Source organism: Hemicordylus capensis, chromosome 3 (genome assembly GCF_027244095.1).
Source record: "Hemicordylus capensis ecotype Gifberg chromosome 3, rHemCap1.1.pri, whole genome shotgun sequence".
Taxonomy (NCBI): domain Eukaryota; kingdom Metazoa; phylum Chordata; class Lepidosauria; order Squamata; family Cordylidae; genus Hemicordylus; species Hemicordylus capensis.
Genome location: NC_069659.1, coordinates 346,984,600 through 347,005,977, shown reverse-complemented (window position 1 = coordinate 347,005,977; position 21,378 = coordinate 346,984,600). Strand labels below are relative to the sequence as shown.

At 46.0% G+C, this 21,378-nt stretch overlaps 1 protein-coding gene across 1 annotated transcript; it reads left to right on the top strand.

Annotated features, from left to right (window-relative positions):
* The first annotated feature begins 498 nt into the window (after window positions 1-498).
* On the top strand, window positions 499-19,847 carry LOC128352054 (antihemorrhagic factor cHLP-B-like). The gene is made up of 8 exons (XM_053312240.1): window positions 499-737; window positions 5,100-5,243; window positions 6,396-6,477; window positions 9,520-9,686; window positions 11,023-11,151; window positions 11,299-11,409; window positions 13,474-13,551; window positions 18,587-19,847. The coding sequence occupies exons 1-8, from the start codon at window positions 540-542 to the stop codon at window positions 18,998-19,000; spliced, it is 1,323 nt and encodes a 440-aa protein (XP_053168215.1). The 5' UTR covers window positions 499-539; the 3' UTR covers window positions 19,001-19,847.
* Window positions 19,848-21,378: the final 1,531 nt, after the last annotated feature.

The following is a 21,378-nucleotide window of genomic DNA, read 5'->3' as shown; positions in this document are numbered from 1 at the left end:
CACTTTGTTCTCTTTCTATGTAGGTGTTGCAGGGGTTCTCAACCTTGGATCCCCAGCTGCTGCTGGGACTACAACTCCCACCATCCCCAGCCTTCTCCCAATGAGCCTGGGGATGATGGGAGCTGTAGTCCACCAACCTTGAGGAACCCAACCATGAGAAGCCCTGGACTAATGTATAATTTCCAACGGGGAACCCAATGCACAGAATCTCACTAGTGGAGCCATCCCCATACAAGTCTGGTGAAATGGAATCCTTAAAACCCTAATACCACCTCTCGTTTGGGGCTGTTGCTGTTCATGCCCCTTTCCTTTTAGCCTGTTTTGCAATCTCCCCCTTATCTAATGGAATAGCATTGACTCATTGTCCTCACATGTTTGCTTTCCTCTTGTTTGCTGTCATTTTTGTACCTGGGGCAAATGTAGCAGCAGCCTGGTGTGCATGCCAATGTGGGGGTGGTCTCCTCCCCTATAAATGGGAGCCCCGCTCCGGCTCCTTCCAGCAGGACGCTCCTCAAAGACCTCCTTCTGCACGCTGAGCCATGCGGTCGTTAGTCACCCTCGTCCTCTTGGCGCAACTCTTTAGCTTTTCCTCTCCTGTACTATTTAGAGCCTTTGCCTGCGATGAGCATGACACTGAAGTAGCTGCTGCCGTAGCCGTGGACTACATCAACAGCCACAGTCTACATGGATATAAATACGCTCTCAACGTAATCAAGAACGTCCGAGTGTTTCCCTGGGTAAGTGCTGCACAGGGGGAGAAATGACACGCACCTTGACCCTTCCAGTTTGTTGTGGTGCCCACAAAGGGGCAGAACTGTAGCTCAGTGGCAGAACATCTGCTCTGCATGCAGAAGGTCCCAACTTCAGTCCCTGGCAGCATCTCCAGGTAGGGCTCGGAGAGACTCCTGCCTGGAACCGAGTTGCTGCCATTCACTGTAGACCAGGGATCCCCAACCTGCAGCACCCCAGATGTGGCTGGACTACAACTCCCACCATCCCCAGCTACAAATTATTGTGGCTGGAGCCACTGTTCCCTCTAACAGGGATTCCCAGATGTTGTGGACTACAACTCCCAGCACTCCCAGCAGTGGCCTTTGGCTGGCGATTCTGGCTGGAGCTGATGGGAGTTGTGGTTCAGCAACATCTGGAGAACCAGAGGGTTGGAACCCCTGGTGTAGACAGTACTGAGTGAGATGGACCAAGGGTCGGACTCAGTAGAAGGCAGCTTCCTATGCAGAAACTTTCATTTCGGGGATGGGTCCATAGCTCAGTGGGTAGAGCATCTTCTTTGTAGGCTGAAGGTCCCAGGTTCAATCCCTGGCAGCATCTCCAGGTAGGGCTGGGAGAGACTCCTGCCTGGAACCTTGGAGAGCCACTGCCAGTTGGTGGAGAAAATACTGAGCTAAATGGTCTGACTCAATATAAGGCAGCTTCCACATACCTCCTTTTCTCACTCCACATCCACATCCCACTCCTTACTGGAGCAAAACCTTGACTAGGAGCCTTATTGCAGAGAGACCTCTATGAAGGATCCAAATGTCTCTCCCCGCCCGCCACACCCACACACACCCACACACACACACACACACACACACACACACACTAACAGCCCTGTTCAGCCATTATCTTGTATGTGTGTTCAGATTTTGTTGTTGTTGTTGTTTTTGTTGTTGTTGTTATTGATTCGATTTCTATACCGCCCTTCCAAAAATGGCTCAGGGCAGTTTACACAGAGAAATAATAAATAAATAAGATTGATCCCTGTCCCCAAAGGGTTCACAATCTAAAAAGAAATGCAAGATAGACACCAGCAACAGTCACTTGAGGTACTGTGCTGGGGGTGGATAGGGCCAGTTACCCTCCGCCTGCTAAAAAAGAGAATCACCATGTTAAAAGCTGACTCTTTCCCATGTGAGCAGGGGTTTGAATGACATGCCTTCATTTTAAACATGAAGCTGAGCACAGGGCCCCTCAAATGCATGGTGCAGATAGGAAGTGGACTGTTGTAGCAGCATTCAGCATGACAGGCGAATGAATACCTGTCCACACAGCATGCACAGATTGTCCATGCATTGAACATAATGTGTGAATAGGACATTTCTCTTGCATTCTTCCCAGGGAGTTGTACCAAACCTAAACCTGAGGCCAAAACCTGCTTCAAGCTCTTTCAGTGAACTAGAACTGAAGCTTTAAGAACATAAAGCAATAATCGGTTTTGATAAAGTGATTCAGGAATCAGGAAATCTGCCTTTGGTTTATGTATTTATTACCTTTTTATCCCATGTTCCTTGTAAGTTGCTCATGATCAACACAGGAACATATGAAACTGCCTTCTACCAAGTCAGGCCATTGGTCCATCTAACTCAGTATTGTCCACCCAGACTGTCCCCTCTCTGGAGATGCCATGGAGGGAACTTGGAACTAGAGCGGCTCCAGCCCCTGAGGGGATTATCTTCAAGTGCTCACACATGTAGTCCCCCATTCAAATGCAACCCAGGGTAGACCCTGTTTTGCAAAGGGCCGGGGACAATTCATTCTTGTTACCACAGCGGGGAAATGCTTGACTAACAAGCAGAAGGTTGCCGGTTCGAATCCCCGCTGGTACATTTACCAGACTATGGGAAACACCTATATCGGGCAGCAGTGATATAGGAAGATGCTGAAAAGCATAATCTCATATTGCACGGGAGGAAGAAATGGTAAACCCCTCCTGTATTCTACCAAAGAAAACGACAGGGCTCTGTGAGCACCAGGAGTTGAAATCAATTTGACGATAAACTTACTGCGTATGACGATAAACTTACTGCTTGAGATATTACTCAATTTTGGGAGCTGGGTGTGCTCCTGTTTTGAGATCATGTGTTAGATTAAATAAAAAGTTGGAGGTGGGGATCTCTGATCATCTGTCAAGCCCCAGCTGATTAGGACAATTTTCCCGCCTACCTCGTTTAGAAGCTGAAGACGGAATCTGGCTTGCTCATCCTATCCAGCTGGGGCTTGACAGGCAATCAAGATCCCCACTGCCGAACTTGTTAGTATCTAACACACAATTGTAAAACAGGATCATGCCCAGCTCCCAAAAATGGGTAAGACTCATATCCCACTCATTTTACGGTCATGTGAACTGCCCTAGTGACTGACCCAAAATAATCTTGGTATCCAGGTTCTAGTCTAACTCATGAATCATACAGTTAATTGACTGATAATTAAATTGACTTGTATGACTAGTATTTTATTTTCTTGTCTTTATCCCATTGTCTGTATATTATCTGTTTTCCAAGAATCAGCCGACAAACACTCCACTAGTGCAAAGCTTTGAACAAGCAATGAGTTCTGTGAAGTCAGGAGCTTGCATCACAGACCAGTCCACTTGCGCTGCCCATGGCATGCCTCCTGTGGTGAAACCTCTTCCCCAGCCCACATATCTTTCAGGGAATGATGCAAAGCTCTCCACTGACCTTGCTGCATGCACACACAACACTTGTGCAAGTGGACTGAGATTGCACAACTTTGAGCAGCCACTGAGCTATGCAACCTTCTTCTGGGCATGCATAAACATTCGTCTAAAACAGGGCTGCTCAACTTCAACCCTCCTGTAGAGGTTGGACTACAATTCCCATAATCCCTGGCTATAGCCACATGGCTTGGAGTTATGGGAGTTGTAGTTCAAAAACAGCTGTCGTTCACACTCCCTTTTTCACTGGCCATGGAGGGCTGGTGGGGAAGGCAGAAGCACTCCCACCTTCTGCCCCACAGATGATCTTCTTTTCTTTGTGGGCTGTGCAGCTCATGTGCCCACATGATCCACACTGCTCCTAGAAGCACAGTGTTCTGGAGGCTGGGAAAATGCAGCTCAGCCTCCAGATATCCCTAAATGCACCACACAGGGAGCACTGTGCATTGAGGGACTTCCCCTCAGCTGGGCACTCTAGGCTCCTGGCTCTGTGTCTGATCGGGAGCATGATCCCGGCCACGATCCCGATGAGTTGCATGGGCAGCCTTACTCTGGTAGGGCTTTGTAAGCCCAGGTAGGACTGCTTGTGTGAACAGGCTCTATATGTCATCCAAAGTATGTAAACTTGAGATACATTTATTATATTTGTATCTGGCATAATGAAAGTTGGAAAGATTAAACATATAGAAGAACCAACCTTGTTGAAAGAGACACAGCATGGTTTCTGCAAAGGTACATCCTGCCTCAGTAACCTTTCAGAATTCTTTGAATATCAACAGGCATGTGGATTTGGGCAATCTACTTAACACTCTATTCTTGGACTTCCAAAAGGCTTTTAACAAATTCCCTCATCAAAGGCTTTCGAGTAAACTTAGCAGTCACCAGACAAGGGAACAGGTTCATGTGAAAACCAAAACTGATCACAGCAAGCTCCGAAGAAGTCTCCCCCAGTGGGGCAGATTGGCAACAAAAAGACAAACCCAGTCCAATAAATGTAAATGTAAAGTGATAGGGGTACTCACACTTCTGAAGCGAAAACAGAATTGCTGCATGTGTGCTTCTTTGATTGCAAACATGTAGCATTGATCAGGATGTTGGCCATTTTTCTTCCCCTCAAAAGTGTCTTCTCTCTCCGCCCAACAAAATTAAGTGAGGAGTTGCCCTCAAGCTTTCCCTCTCTCTGCACCCCTGAATGCATGCACTTTAAAAGGGAAGCTGAGCACAGGCCCCTTTGAGGCACTTTGATATACTACTGAGCATGCATTGAACATTTGAATAACTGTACATGTGTATAGTCTCTACATGTGTAGATAACATGTAATAACATGTGTAGATAGCATGTAATAATATGTGAATAACGAGTAGATCATGGAATACCATGTGAATAACTGTGTACACTGTACACAGATTGTATGGGTGCTGATCATAACATGTGACTAGGGTTTAGGTACCTCTCTGGAGTATTGCCTGACCCACCTCCTGTTTTGGCTCATCCACTCCTGGGAATGCTGACATCTGGAAGCACTCTGTGGCAGGGGCAGCAGCTTGTGTGTGTGTTTAACAAAAAATTACCAGAAGTATCCAAAGAAAAAGGTTTGATGCTGAACTTCAGCCCTAATAATGGTCACTCTTTCCCTCCGAGCAGATGCACAAGAGCCCCAAGCAGATGCCCTACCTGCCGACATATGGAGAGCTTTGGCTTCTTGAACTGAACTTACTAGAGACTGACTGCCATGTGTCAAACCCTATGCCTGTTGCCAACTGTGCCGTACGAAAACGGACACAGCATGTGAGTATCTGAAATCCTTGTAGAGAATCGGAGAACATGGCACATTTTGTTTGCCCTGCATCCAACCTGCCTCCTTACCATCACATCCAGGGTGGGCTGAGCTCAGGCCTGAGTTATCTACTTTGTAGACATCCGTGCCTCTATCCCTCCAATGTGTTTTCACTGTACAAAACTAGAATGAGGCATGATGAATCTGCATTCAGTGATTCCCAATATGCATTTAGACTGCAGCAGGTGTGTTGCTGGACTAGACCAAAGTGTGGCGATGTTTGCAAGAATCCGGACAGCCAAGCCAAGGGGAGCTAAAGGGTTGGCCAGAAATGCTTCCTCTGCCCACACCTACATTAAATTACTCTTTCATGCTGCAAGCCAGGGCCGGATTATGACATGCTGAGGTCCTAAGATATGTCAAGCTCAAAAGACCCCATAAAGTAAGTGTGTGTGTGTGTGTGTGTGTGTGTGTGTGTGTGTGTGTGTATGGCAATTAAAATAGAAATAATAAATATTTATTTTTACTTGGTAAAGATGGAACAAAAAACCAACAATCTAACAAAAACAGCTATCTTGCAATAAACCTGTTTTCATTAGAAATACCTTTAAATGGAAATACATTATGTAGAACTCAAAATGTGGTCACTTTTTTGTACCAGGCACAACAGCTTTTGGCTGTGGAATACAGTAAATATCTTTAATAAGATTTGGGCGGTGTGGGGAGAGAGAAGCGGAGGCTGGCTTAGTTTGAGCTGATTCATTCAAATCAGTCTTTTGCTGCTTGTATCAGTGCCGGATTTAGGCACATGCTAAGCAAGCTACAACCTAGAGCTCTGAACACAAAGCTCCTGAAGACAAAGCCCCCTCGTAATGTGAAGCCCTAGGTTGTAGTTTACTTAGCATGTGCCTAAATTCGGCACTGATACAAGCAGCAAAAGATTGATTTGAATGAATCAGCTCAAACTAAGCCAGCCTCTCTCTCTCTCTCTCTCTCTCTCTCTCTCTCTAAATCTGATTAGGGATATTTACTGTATTCCACAGCCAAAAGCAGCTGTGCCTGATCAGCTCTAGGTTGTGCAATGGGAACTTGCTACCAGTCTTCATTCTGCGGGTGCAGCTTACAGGCGACCAACCTGTTATTCTCTCCTTTTGAACCTCTAGGCTGTTAAGGGGGATTGTGATGTCCGCATGCTTAAGGATAGGGGACGCATTTCTATTACCGCTAGATGCCATTCAACTCCAGGTAATTAACTTTGCTTTTGGGGGGTTCTCAGCAGGGCTGGTGCAAAGACAGGAGGGTAAAGGTTTCTTCTTCAGTCCCTATTTACGAGGGACTGGTTTCCTCTTCTGTGGCACCTGTTCTTGGCAGGAGTGACTGAGACAGCTGTGGGGGTGGGCATGTTCCATGTGCTCCTCTCTCTCTCCCATCCTGCTCCACCCCACCATTAATCAGAGCCATGGTGCCTGAAGGTTGGCCGTTCATCTGGTAGAGGTGCGTGACCTGGTTAATCATTGACGAACTTGCACAACTCTACCTGATGAATGGCCAGCCTGCGAGGCAGCATGACTCTGATTCATGGTGGGATGGGGAAGGATGGGAGTAAATGTAACTTCAAGAAGGAGAGGCAGCTGTGCCTCCTTTGAAGCCCTCCCCTTTTGTTCATTAGGATGAGTCTTTTGGTAGCAAGCATGACTTGTCTCCTTTGCTAAGCAGGGTCTTCTACCCTGGTTGCATATGAATGGGAGACTACATGCGTGAGCACTGTAAGATATTCCCCTCAGGGGATGAGGGTGATCTGGGAATTGCATCTAGGTTCCAAGTTCCCTCCTTGTAATCTCCAAGCTAGGGCTGGGAGAGATTCCTACCTACAACCTTGGAGAAGCCGCTGCCAGTCTGTGTAGACAATACAGTCGTCCCTCGACAATCACGGTTTTCCCAATTGCAGATTTGAGTATCCCCCACTGGGAATTTGTGACCACCTTTGCCAACTGCGATCTAAGTATCTGCACCAGTGAGGGGGGTTTTGGTGGGGTTTAGGGGATTTCTGGGGTCAGGGGTCATTTCTGAGGCTCAGGGGGCAATTTTCAGGGAATGGGGTGATTTGGGGGGCAGGTTGATTTTTAGGGGTTTGAGGGGTCATTTCTGTGGGTCAGGGGTCATTTCCACAGGTCAGGGGGTGATTTAGGGGGGGATCAGGGGGCAATTCTATCTGGTTTTTACCTTGTTTTTGGTCTTTCCGTGACCGTGATTCCCCTAACCCCCTGTTTGCCATTGGTTTCAATGGCTCATATACCATCAATTTGCCAACTGCATGGTTTTCCGGGAACGGAACCCATGTGGTTGATGAGGGACAACTGTACTGAGCTGGATTGACCAATGGTCTGAATTGATATATGGCAGCTTCCTATATTCCTATTCTTGGTAAACCACAGCCCTATTTTGTACCTAAATTTTGACCCTTTTTTGGATGCCTTGTGTAAATCTTGTGTGAGTTGCTAGCATTGTCATTCTTCAGGATTCAGCTCCCTTCTCAGAGTCTCAAGATGTTAAATTTCTGAGTGTGTAAGTGGGTACATATTGTTTCTAGAATACATATAGGTAAATGCATGCACATGGGCACTAAAGCACCATATAGTCTTCAGCCTACCATTTCACAGATTTCATCTGCCAAAGCCTGTTTAGAACAGTTGATAACATATTGTAGGTCAATGACCAAAAATATTGGATCCAATCGGATTGGATCAAAAAAATGTCAGATTCAGGCCTTTAGATCCCTTCAAAATATTGGAGCTGGATTTTCCAACCAGAAATCCTCCCCGTCTCTGGCTATTTTTAAAAAACATCTGAAGACCCACCTCTTCACTCAAGCTTTTTCAGCTTTTTAAATTTGTAATTTTACTTTTATACTGTTTTATTTTTATACTGTTTTTAAATTGTTAAACTGTTTAAACCTTTTATATTTATTTTAATTGTTTTAATGTCATTGTTAACCACCCAGAGACGAAGGTTTGGGCGGTATACAAGATTAATTAATTAATTAATACACCAGGTTGGGAGAAGCCTTGAAGCCACTTCGTCTCAAAGTCGGCTCCAGACCCAGTTTTTCTTAGTTCTGCCCTCCAAAAATTGGGGTGTGTGGGGCCAAGTTCCTCTCCACCACACTTCCTTTTTTGCTGCACCCACTCCTCCTATTCAAATCCAGTGCACCAAAACTTTGAGTAATCATGGTGCCAGGCAAGCTTCTCTGGGGTAGGAATTCTGCAGACAGGGCACCACATTGGGAAAAAGTCCTATTTAGTCCAGGGGTTCCCAACCTTTGGTCCTCAGATGTTGCTGGGCCACAACATACCTGCCAATTGCCCCGATTTACCCAGGACAGAGATGAATTCCCACCACGCTTCCCAGCTCACAAACATGCAATGGAAAACCCCAATTTCTACCGCATGGAGCATGGACTTTGCTTTTCAGAATAATTTCTTCCATTTATATCATCTGTCCCTGCAGTATAGGGTCAGATTATCTGACAGAACACTGATTTTGCTTTTATGCGACCTTCTGAGATCAGATGGTTAATTTGGTTTCCTGCCATTTACTAGCTATGCACAGTGTGCCATCCGGGTGGCGGGAGGGAGATAGATTTTGCACCTATTTCTCATTCTGAAATGTTGGCAGGTATACTACAACTCCCATCATTCTCAACCATCATGACTATGTGGTCCTTCAGATGAACAACCCACTCCTATGCAGTAAAGTGACATGCCAGGATGGCATTGGGACATCCATGGAAGTTGCCCCAATGAGCAGAGTTGTGAAAAGGAGAAGGGAAGGCTTCTCAGAAGCCCTGGAACTTAAACATGAAATGGGAGTGGTATCAAGCCCTAACAAGGGTCCACCATGAACTCTAAGAAGGTTTACCATGCCTGAAAGCTTCATGCTATTGTGAAATACAATCATGTATTTATAGCTATTCTTCTGTTTTACCATTAATTCCTATAAGCCATTATATTTTATGGGATGACACATCGACCCTATAATGATGTACCAAATGATTTAATCTGGGCTGGTACAATTATTAGGTAAATGATTTGACAATTCCTTGCATACAATAGGAATCCGATCGGATCCACCAATTTGATCCATGCACAGCTCTAATAAATAAATGACATAGGTTTCCACCACAAGATGCCTGCTTGTGTAAAAAACTAAGCAGTTTTTGGAGCAGACTGCCACTTATATCAGTGCTTGAAGGAAAGTGTGATCTTTTCCTCTCTTTTTTCTCCTTAGATTCAGCTGAAGATGTTGTAAAATTCTGCCCCGATTGTCCACTTCTGGCCCCTCTGAATGACCCCGCTGTGGTCAGCGCTGCTGATACTGCCCTCCTCATGTATAACAGCTTAGAAACTACTTTGGAGCACTATATGATCACTGAGATTGCCCGAGCGCAACACACAGTAAGTATCAAAACAAGACTTGTAGCTGCTGTATTCAGCACTGAGTTCTCCACATGGCTGAGTGAGCCCAGCACAGGAAGTGCATGCTTGTAGGCTGCAGAGCTCCAATTGGGAAACCAGCTGCAGAGGAAGAGGAGGTTCCTGTGGAAAATGGGTGGGGAAAGGCATTTCAGAAGGTGCAGCTTGTCATAGGCTGACATACAGAGCAAGGGTGCGCTGGTGCAAGGAGAGAGCAGCCTAACAGAGTTTCCCACATAACTGAACTGGTGCAGCTGGGAAGCAGCAACTTTTGATCTCTTCCCCTTCCCCAAGAAGCAATCTGTCACCTAAGAATATGTCCCCAAAGGCTGCACAGTTCTTGGGGACATATTTTCAGGTGACACAGAGGGCTTCCTGGGGAAGAGGGAGGTGTCAAAAATTGTCACCTCCCTGTTGCACCGGTGCAGTTAGGTGGGGATTTCTTCTAGGCTGCTGTCTCACTGCCCTGGTGCACCCTTGCTCTTTATGGCAGCCATAGATAACAGTGAGAAATGCCACATCCACTGAAATGGCCTCTTGTACACAGCTGTTAGAGACAGGAGCTCTGTCCTCCTTTAGCTCTTTAGTGACAATGATAAGATTGAGAGGGACCTGACTTTTCTGAGATGGTTCTCTCATTCCAAGTATGTGTACTGCTGCATCTCCCATCAGGAATGCAGGAGGCTGCTTTGTGGATTGTGAGCTACGTCCCATAGCTCAGCCCTAGAACACATGATTTGCATGCACAAGGGCCTGGGTTCCATCTGCCAGAAACCATGGAGAGCGGCTGCTGCTTAGAGTGGACAAGACTGGCTTAGGGCAATTCCAAGGGTAATGAAATGAAGCACATTTTCAACGACTGTATTATGGTTAGTGTCTGAAACAATCAATATGCGTCTGTAATGGAAACAGAATTTTTGGACATTGTTTCTGATTCCGTTGCCAACATATTTTGCACATTTCTGATGTTATCTATATATAATATTTAAGCGTTTGGCAAAACTCTGGCCTTAGAGTAGGGGATGTTCTCTTGCCAGTGGGTATATATAAAGTCAACTGGAGAATTTGTTTATGGCTACAGTCATGGGAAAAGTGGTAACGTGATTGATTCTATTACCCTTTGAATTGCCCATTAGGTGGATGGCATAAGGCAGCCTCAGATGCTGGTAGAGGATTCAGACTGCAAAAACCTGCCTCAGGTTCATGTATGACTTCAGTGCTGTGCAACACTGTTCATAAGCTAATTTCTTTGGGCTCTTCCTCCTCAGTTCTGTAGCTTTCCACCAAGTGGCTAAAATGTGCTTTGCTCTGTTCCCAGAACATGCCGCCGGCAGTCTATGTGGAGTTTGCAATTGGCAGCACGAACTGCACCCACCACGCCAATGAGCATGTGGAAGTTAAACGACTTTGCGCTGCCTCTTTGTCTCAGTCAGTGGCGGACAGACTAGTAAGTCAGAGGGCTAGAGGGTCAAGACATTTGTCATCCCTTCTCCACTGCTCTGATACTATCCCTTTGATATGTAGATTACTAATCTCAGGGACTTCCTTCCTCTCTCTCTCTTCCATGCTAAAATGTGCGTTGCTCTGTTCCCAGAACATGCCGCCGATAGACTATGTGGACTTTACAATTGGCAGCACGAACTGCACCCACCACTCCAATGAGCATGTGGATGACAACTGCCACCTGGAGACAGGCAACCACTCAGTAAGTGGGAGCGATGGTTCCTTCCACATTAACCCAATGTTGACTTAGAATGAATGAATGCTCACCTGACAGGACTCTTCTGTCTTTAGAAGGACAGGCACATTTGGACATTTGAGTTACCTGCTTCCTGAACTGTATGATTGTGGATATCTGTTAAATTCAATCTTATTGAAAGCCAGGCTGGAAAGAAGGGTCTTCATGGTCCTCATGGAAGCCTCCAAAGATGCTTGGCCTCTTATACCCACCCACACGGAGCGCATTCCACAACTTAGGGGCAACAACTGAGAAGGCCTGATCCCGGTTTGCCACCTGATGAACTGGTGGCATCCAAAGATAGACCTCTCCTGATTATCTTAATTAGTGTGTGTGGTGGGGGATGGTGGTTCTTATGGGGAAAGGTGTTCTCGCAGGTAACCTGGACCTAAGCTGTTCAGAGCTATGCCTCCTGACCTGCACCAGTTAGCTAGCTGGCCATGCTCACCAGGCATCCACACCTCCAATGCTTGTACACAAATGGTAGCACTGAATTTGGAGACACTTCTGCCACGTGGTTTTGGAACTCTGGGGAGCTAAGGGTCCCAAATGATGTGGAGGAGCTTTCTATACATTCAGCATTGCAGCATGGACTCCTAAGAAGCATGGCCAACCACTGCATCAGTGTAGGAGGTGTGGCTAGGCAGAACACTGCCAGTTGATCCCCACCCCACCCCACATACACACATGTTCAACTGAAGGATAACTTGAGAATAGGGAAATTATGTGGTTGACTGTTTAAGAAATAGTCATCACCTCTGGGTAGAAGAGGAAACCACCTCAGTAAATACAGCCTCCCATTTTTGCCTCCAAAGGGCCAGGCCTTAATCTAGCCCGTCAGATTCTTGGGAATGGCTCCTGAAGTTTGGAGATCCCTATAACCTGGAAGGGGCAGGGCATTCAGAGAATTCCTTCACTCTGCCTCTGACATTTACCATCTGTAAGAGAATAGAGGTGCCTTTGTGGAGATGATCATTTGCTGGTTTGGGGCCCCCAGCAAAGATCTCTAGGGAATGTCTCCCCAGTTTGTCTGTAAAAACTGGACAGCACCACCCTTTGGAGATCATTCTGCTCTTTCTCATAACATGACGGTTCTCAAAATATGAGGCATTTGGATGACTGTGTGGCCCAAGAGGCAGAGTGCTACACTTTCTTCCCTTAATTACGAATATATTCTAGGTGGGTGCGTGTGGACTGACCAGAGTCTTGTGAGATTTATTCTTCTTTTTAACAGTCTCCATGGTCCACTCATACATTTTAAACTTCAAAGCAAGAGTGACTACTCAGGATTTCTTAGAGGGCCAATTCTCACAATTGATCTAACATAGTTTCCATAGGAATCTGGAGATCCCTATTAGCATGCTCCCACAGAGTGATCACGACGACTCCAAAATTTCCCCCGATCACTGCTTAGCAATGCACCAAACAATTTGAAGCTCACATGCTCAAGCCAAATTCAGATCTAAGATTACAGATCTGGGTTTCATGTGGGTTTGGTTTATTGCCAAATGGGGACCAGGGGAAAGTTCTGAGTTCTCAAGATTGCTCTACAAGAGCGCACATGTGCCAACGGGATTTCTAGATTCCCCCAGAGTCCAGATCAGATCAATTGTGAGAACCAGCCCAGAGAGATAAGGCAAAGTTAATAACAGGCATGAGGAGGAAAATTACTAAAGTAGTCCCATTGGAATGAAAAGTCCATTCAATGGGACTACAGTAATTTTCCTCCTTGTGCCAGCTAATGTGTGTTGAATTAATTAATTAATTAATTAAATGGTCTTCTTTCTGCCCATCTCTGAATAGACCATGGTTCTGAGTATGCTCAGCAGCCTAGCATTGTCCCAGGGATCTCCGTAAGTCCTTAGCTTTTTCCATTCTCATCCTCAGACACAACACTCATTGAACATTTCTCAGTTTGCTGCAGTGTTGTAGAAGGGTGTCTGCTTTTTCCTGTGCAACATGGCATGGCTGGAAAACCATCTTTTCTTCCTGATGCCTCAGTGGTGACTCAAGCGCCCTTTTCTTTTTCAGCACGCTGGGTTCTGCAAGGCAACAGTCTTCAAGACTCTTAATGAATCTGGAGAGGTGCAGTGTGAGATTTATAAAGAGGTACAAATCCTAAGCATCACTTTCAGCTCTCCTTCCCTTTTCCTTCCTTGACATTCATTGGCCTTGACATTCATTGGGGAAACCCTGTAGGGGCCTCTGTGGAGCCAGCCCGCCCTCTCCCATTGCACCAGATCGTGCAACTCCCATGCTCCAGGTGTGCCTCTGCACTTATCTGGCCTACCCAACTATTTTGTTATTACACCTAGGCATACTTAGGAACATAGAATGCTGCCATAAACTGAGTCAGACCCTTGGTCCATCTAGCTCAGTATTGTCTCCACAGTCTGGCAGCAGCTTCTCCAAGGTTGCAGGCAGGAGTCTCTCTCAGCCCTACCTAGAGATGCCAGAGAGTGAACGTGGGACCGTCTGCACTCAAAGCAGATGCTCTACAGCCCCATGACCCCGTTTCCTTTGCCCTTTCCAGCTTCTCTCCTTCCAGCTGCTCCTTCAACCTCCTGCTAGGACCCCCAGCTTGCCTGTGGGGACCTGGCTCCTGGATCTAAGCAGCCGGTTTAGGCTGTAGCTTGTTCAGCCTGTAACCAGACCTGCTGCTTCTCTTTCCTAGTCTCTCTTACCATTAGAAAGACCCCTTGTCTATTACTGGGCCTTCCCAGACTATTCACGTCACTTTTTACGTCCTCTAACTTCTTCCTGATGCCTCAGTGCACTTTTGCATGGCTCGAGTTTTTGAATGGCATGTTTTGTGGTGGGGTGGGATGGAGCTGCAGCTTTTGTGTCCGGCTGCACACTGAAAAAGGCTTGTGTCCCCCTGTGCAGCAGAGGGGATGAGGAACTGGCGTTGCCATTTCTACACAGCCTGCTGCTCTTGAGCGGCAGAAATAGGCAGGGCATACACTCACAAGGAAGGAAGAGGCCATCCCACCAATGGTCTCCTCTAGGAAGAGAACCATCCAGAAGCATATTGGGTCCTTCCAGATGCTGAATATTCCAACACCAGCAGAAATTACAAAGGAAAAAACCAAAAAGTGTCCACACTAAGAAAGACGCATTAATCTTCTTGGTGCCACCTACTGGCCATCTGTGGCAACCCACTAAACTCCTGTCTTTTGATACTCCTCCTTTTATTCTACCATGGGAAAAGACAGTTGTTTCATAGATTGCCACAGATGGCCAGCAGATGGCACTAAGAAGATAAGTGATCTCTGTCTTTTCAGCATGGATTCTCTGCTTCCCACTTCCCACCCCGCCCCCACCTCCATTGTAATAAGAGCTGATGTTGGAAAATACCAGCGTCTGGAAGGACTCACAGAGGCATTAGCCGCACATTGTCTAAATCTCTTAATACATTAGCCAGGAATTAAATTTACAAAGAACCACTAGCCAGCTAAGTACCTGGATCTCGTCTAGGTATTATTTTCAAATTGCTGTGGTATGTTACTTCCTGATGGAGCTTCCTTTGACCACACTCCAGCCTTCCCTGTGCTCTGTTTTCTTTAACTGTATCTATCAGTACATGCAAATAGAATCCCCAGCTGTTGATAGGAAGCAAAATATGTGCCACTGAGAAGTTACAGTCACAAACCATCTCATTATGACCCTGATAGTGAAAGATACTGGAACATAGGAAGCTGCCATACACTGAGTCAGACCATTGGTCCACCTAGCTCAGTATTGTCTACCCAGACTGGCAGTGGCTTCTCCAAGGCTACAGGCAGAAGTCTCGCTCAGCCCTATCTTGGAGATGCTGCCAGGGAGGGAACTTGGTACCTTCTGCATGCAAGCAGGCAGGTGCTCTTCCCAGAGTGCTCCCATCCACTAAGGGGAATATATTCCAGAGCTCACACATGTAGTCTCCCATTCAAATGCAAACCAAGGTGGACCCTGCTTAGCAAAGGGGGCATCCATGCTTGCTACTACAAGACCAGCTCCCTTGCCATCCCTGGAAATTGCCTGAATATCTCCAGCTGCCATGCGCCTGACCAATGGCTCTCTGCCTTAAACTGCCAATGAAAGAAAGGACATGGTACAGGTCAGAAGGGACCTGGAAACCGCTGTAGGGGGAGTTGAAAGGAGGGGGAGACATTACCAGAAGCCAGTGATTCATTGCAGAGATGAGAGGAAGACACAACTTGGTCCAGCCATGCTGAGCCCGAGAATGGCAGAATGTGAAGGAGATGCTATAATATGCCAGCAATCTTCACTCTTTTTCAGGTAGGGGCTACTTGGGGAATCAGCCTTCAATTTGAGAACCCTTTCCTAACATGCTGACATGAGAACATAAGAACAGCCCTGCTGGATCAGGCCCAAGAATGCCCATCTAGTCTAGCATCCTGTTTCGCACAGTGGCCCACCAGATGCCGCTGGAAGCCACAGGCAGGAGATGAGGGCATGCCCTCTCTCCTGCCATTCCTCCCCTGCAACTGGTACTCAAAGGCATCCTGCCTTTGAGGCTGGAGGTGGCGTACAGTCCTCTGACTCTGGTAGCCATTGTTAGACCTCTCCTCCATGAAGTTATCCAAACCCATCTTAAAGGTATCCAGGTTGTTGGCTGTTACCACATACTGTGGCAGAGAGTCCCATAAGTGGATCACATGTTGTGTGAAAAAGTACTTCCGTTTGTTGGTCTTAGACCTCCTGGCAATCAATTTCATGGAGTGACCCCTGGTTCTAGTGTTGTGTGAGAGGGAAAAGAATTTCTCTCTCTCCACTTTCTCCACACCATGCATGATTTTATAGACCTCTATCATGTCTCCCCGCAGTTGTCTTTTTTCTAAACTAAAAAGCCCCAGGTGTTGTAGTCCTGCCTCATAAGAAAGGTGCTCTAGGCCCCTGATCATCTTCTTTGCCCTCTTCTGTACCTTCTCCAGTTCAACAATGTCCTTTTTAAGATGTGATGACCAGAATTGTACACAGTACTCCAAGTGTGGTTGCACCATAGTTTTGTAATGGGGCATTATAATATTAGCCGTTTTATTTTCAATCCCCTTCCTAATGATCCCTAGCATGGAATTGGCCTTTTTCACAGCTGCCGCACATTTGCACAGTGCTGTGCTTTCCCCAGTATTTGGGTGCTGTGGTGGTGGGCTCCTTTAAGAAAAACAGAGCCCTGTTAATCCCCATTGCCATCTTTGTCGGTTCAGATGGAGAGTTGGGAAGTGTAGTCCATTTCCCAGCACTTTCCCCAAGGGTAGATTTGATTTAAATCAAATTGATTTAAAACACTTTTTAAATCGCTAGTCAGTAAGACGAGATTTAAATCATGGTTTTTTAAAATACATAAAGACTCATTCTTGCTGGTATAATATTAATATTTTTACCAAGATGAAGGTTTCATTTTTGGTCCTCTTCTAGATAGAAAAAATGCCCAAAATAATCTTACAGAAACCTCTGGAAGAGCATGTCATTGCGAACAGATTAATGGAATTCATTTACCAAAAAATTTAAACATGGCCTAGATACAGCCTCATGCTACATGACTAAAAACTTATCTTTATTTCATGATGAACACCTTTGGACTATAATATATCTTAAATAGAAAACTATCTTTAGATAGATTTTCCCCTCAAGAAGCATTTTATTTTATTTTTTTAAAAAAATCAGATTTAAATAAAAAAATCAGATTTAAATTGTAAAAATCCAATTTTTTAATTTATTTATTTTTTAAGTCATTGATTTCTATCCACCCTGCTTTCCCCATAGACCTCTAGGGGGACAGCATCGGGAAGAACTACATTTCCCAGCACTCTGTAGACACCTTCCAAGAGCTTGCTTTAGCTCTAGAGCTTGGATTCCCAACCTGGGGTCCTCCCAGCTGTGGCTAAACTGCAACTCCCATCACCCCTAGCTACAGTTTATCATGGCTGGGGATGCCAGGAGTTGTAGTTCAGCAACACCTGGAAGACCCCAGGTTGGGAACCCCTGCTCTAGATCTTTTTCCCTTAAAGGAGCCCCACCAGTGCTGGACAAAGCACATTACTGAACAGTGGGAAAGTGGCCTCTGCACAGTGTAGGAGGCTGCATGGAATATTGTGTTACAGCCAGAGCATCACAGTGCAAGCTGGAGAGCTGGTGTTGTGGTTGTGAGCATAATGTGTCCCTTTTGTTAAACAGTGTTTACCTTGTTTTGCATTTGGATGAGTGACTACATGGGAGCACTGTCTGCTGTAAGATATTCCCCTTAGGGAAGTGGTTCCCAACCAGGGTTCCTCCAGATGATGCTGAACTACAACTCCCACCATTCCTACCAACAATTTATTGTGGCTAGGGGTGATGGGAGTTGTAGTTCAGCAACATCTGGAGGAACCCTGGTTGGGAACCAGGGCTGCAACACAGTGGTAGAGCATCTGCTTTGGGTCTGACTTGGTATAAGGCATCTTTCTTTGTTCCAAGCCTAAGAAACAACTAGGGATCTGCTTTTAGAGTTGATGGGGGCTGTTATTGGCCCCTAACATTGCAATGAGGAATATTGATAGTTGCCCAGACACGTACTGGGAGACACCTGGTGAAATGGGTTCCACCAGCCTACTCTGTCCCACCCCAATTTTCTGTAAATGGCATGGTTGAGGATAGCTTTGTGTACATCCATAGCTTGCATGATAATCAGATGAATAAGCTGTCGCTAACTGAGGACCTTCAGTGGTTGAACCACGGAAGATCTTTTATTGTTGAGTAGAAGTGGAAATGTTGGTGGCCACAGCCCATCACCATTCTTGTGCTGCAGAAGGGGGGAGGGAGCAGTTCTTGCTGCAATTCCTGCTTCAATGCAGCCCTCCAAGGTACATCAGATTGGTCTTCTTTTGTTGCATCTGGCTACTCTAGCTATTGAAGGTTCTTTTGTGAGCAGAGGGGTGGGGACAGTGGCTGCAGACTGGACCACCAGCCATATATCTCTGTGGGGATCTCTCTATTGTCACTTTAATATTGGGTGAGGGGATGGATGCATTGTTATTTGGGCAGTGATCAATCACTTCATGGTATATGTACAAGCTGGAGTGCCAAGCCAAAAGATCCACATTGGGATGGCACATGAAAAGAATGGCACAAGCAGACTAAACAGAGTTTTTCTCTATTCCAGGCTGGACACAGCCGCAGCCATAAGCACCTGGCTGGACATCACATTGGAGGAAACCGTCCTTCCCCTGGACATGGCCACACTGTCCTTAACCTCTTTCATTCCCACAATGACACATTCGCATCCCATACAAGCCGTGAATCTGAGGAACGTGTTGTGGAGGAACACATTGGAGGAAACCGTCCTTCCCCTGGACATAGAATCAATATGTTTAACCTCACTCATTCCCACAATGACACACTCGCATCCCATGAATCCCATGAATCTGCTGAACGTGTTGTGCCCGCAGTACTACCTGCCGTGGTTAAAAGAGCAGCCGTAGAGGTTGCCAGCCTGAAGAGAACAGCAGCAGCATCCCCATTTCCTCTTAAGCCCCTGAAACTCTGTCCAGGGAGGACACGGCATTTCACTTTGTAGAATTGGAGCCTTAAGGGCTGAGCCTAGTGGTTTGTCTGGAGCATATACCCCATGAGTGAGAATGCAGAGAAACCCTGAGACCACTGAGTGAATTGCATATCTCTTATATAGTCCTAAGTTTGAACTGAAATTCTTGAGTCCAGGGAGGCTTCATCCCGATGCTACAGCAAATATCAGTAGCCTGCAAACATATTAATAGAGCGAGCATATGTGTATTCTGATGACTCGCTTTGTAAATGCGCAGATTCTGCTGCCCACCACAGAATTCGGCATTCCTCCATCTCTACCGTCATCTTTGTTTTAAAATCTAGTTTAACTCCTGTGACTAGAGACACCAGTTGGGGGGAAACGCAGATAGTGCCTGATGGAATCCTAGGGCAGGAGTGGTCAAACTTGGGTCCCCAGATGTTGTTGTTTGACTTCTGGTGCCATAATCCCCAGTCACAATGTCAAAAGCCAATTAAGGTTAGGGATTATAGGCGTTGAAGTCCAGTCTGGGACCCAGGTGTGAGAACCCCTATCCTAGGAGGAGGACTTAGGAGAATTTTGCATAATTCTTCATCTCCTCCCTTTGAAAGCAAAAGCAGAATAAGCTGTATGCAAATGCAGTCATTCTTATGCACAATCTGGTGGGAAGCAAAGTTTAGAAGGAAGACTATACAGGGCACTGAACAGAAGGGACCAAGAACTTCATGAAAAAGAGCACATCTTTTTGTGTTCTCCAAGTGATTTTTTTAAAATGTCCAAAATTGCTAAGGCACATTACAGCATCAGTGATGGAAAATCTGTATTCTGAAAATAAGCAAACCCAATGATGGTGCTTCATAAATTAAACTCTAAACTCAAAGGCTTGCTTGCTTTTCCTTCTTTAGTTGTGGGAGGACACATCAGAGTCTTGGGCATATTCCCATTAATGATAATCTTGGACAGATACAATTAATCTAGCAAGTCTCGCACTATTTACCTTGGGTGTTCTCCACTTGGGTCCCCAGATATTGTTGGACTAACACTCACATCATCCCCAGCCATAATGGCTTGGGGATGATGGGAGTTTGATCCAACAACAGCTGGGGAGCCACATTTGAGAACATTGATCTACTCCAATTGGCAATGGCTCTTTGATTCCCACATTGACATCGTTCACAAAATCACTTCAGTGTTGTAACCCACATTAAACCTAGATTCAAATTTTGATATGAACAAGGCCAGTGAGGGAGAGAGAGAGAGAGACAGAGAGACAGACAGACAGACAGACAGACAGACAGTCAGTCAGACTTGATATGGGTTCAGAGGCAGCTTTGACCAATGGACCCATGGTTCCGCACCCACCCACCCCCGCCTGCTCTCCCGTCCAGGTTTGGATGTTGGGAAGAGGGGCCTCCCTGCAGTCAGCGAGCCCGCAGAGGGTTCTGGACAGAAAAACAGACTCCCTCAACACCGGTCCCATTGAGCCCAAACTGCAGTGGCAAGTGCCTGAGGGAGTACTTTTGGTGGGGGGTGGGGGAGAGAAAGAGGAGAGGACTCTGGGAAGAAAGTTTCAGCTTTTGCTGGAGAGAGAAACCCAGGCATTATAAAAACTCGGGGTGCTGTATTCCAGGGCTGCACAAGAATTATGGCCCACGTGCCGCATCCAGCCCAAGGACACGTTTTTGCTGGACCACAGTGGAAGGCAGCCCTTAGCCCTCCCCACCCCCAGTTCTCCCCTAGAGATGTGTACTAACCAGTTCGGCAGTCCTTTTGAGGATCTATCTCCTGGTAAGTCACTGGCCGCCCAGGTCCAATTTATTTATTTATTGTTGAATTTCTATACCGCCTTTCATTAAAAACAACCTCAAGGCAGTTCAATCAGCGTATATCTGGAGTTGGGGTTTTTTGCCCCAATATGCATCACTTTACACTTGTTTACATTGCACTGCATTTGCCATTTGTTGGTCCGAAATTTCCCCACTTTCAGTTTCATGGGATGGCCCCTGGTTCTAGTGTTGTGAGAGAGGGAGAAAAAATTCTTTTTGTCCACTCTCTCTACTCCATGCATAATTTTATATACCTCTATCATGTCTCCCCATAGTTGCCTCTTTTCCAAAGTAAAGAGCCCCAGATGCTGTATCCTTGCCTCATAAGGAAGTTTTTCTAGGCCTCTGATCATCTTGGATGCCCTCTTCTGCACATTTTTGAGGTCTACAATATCCTTCTTAAGATACAGTGACCATAACTGTACACAATACTCCGAATGTAGTCACGCCATAGATTTGTATAAGGGCATTGTAATACTAGCATTCTTGTTTTCATTCCCCTTCCTAATTATTCCTAGCATGGAATTTGTCCTTCTCACTATTGTTGTGCATTGAGTCAACACTTTCAACAAACTTCCACCACGA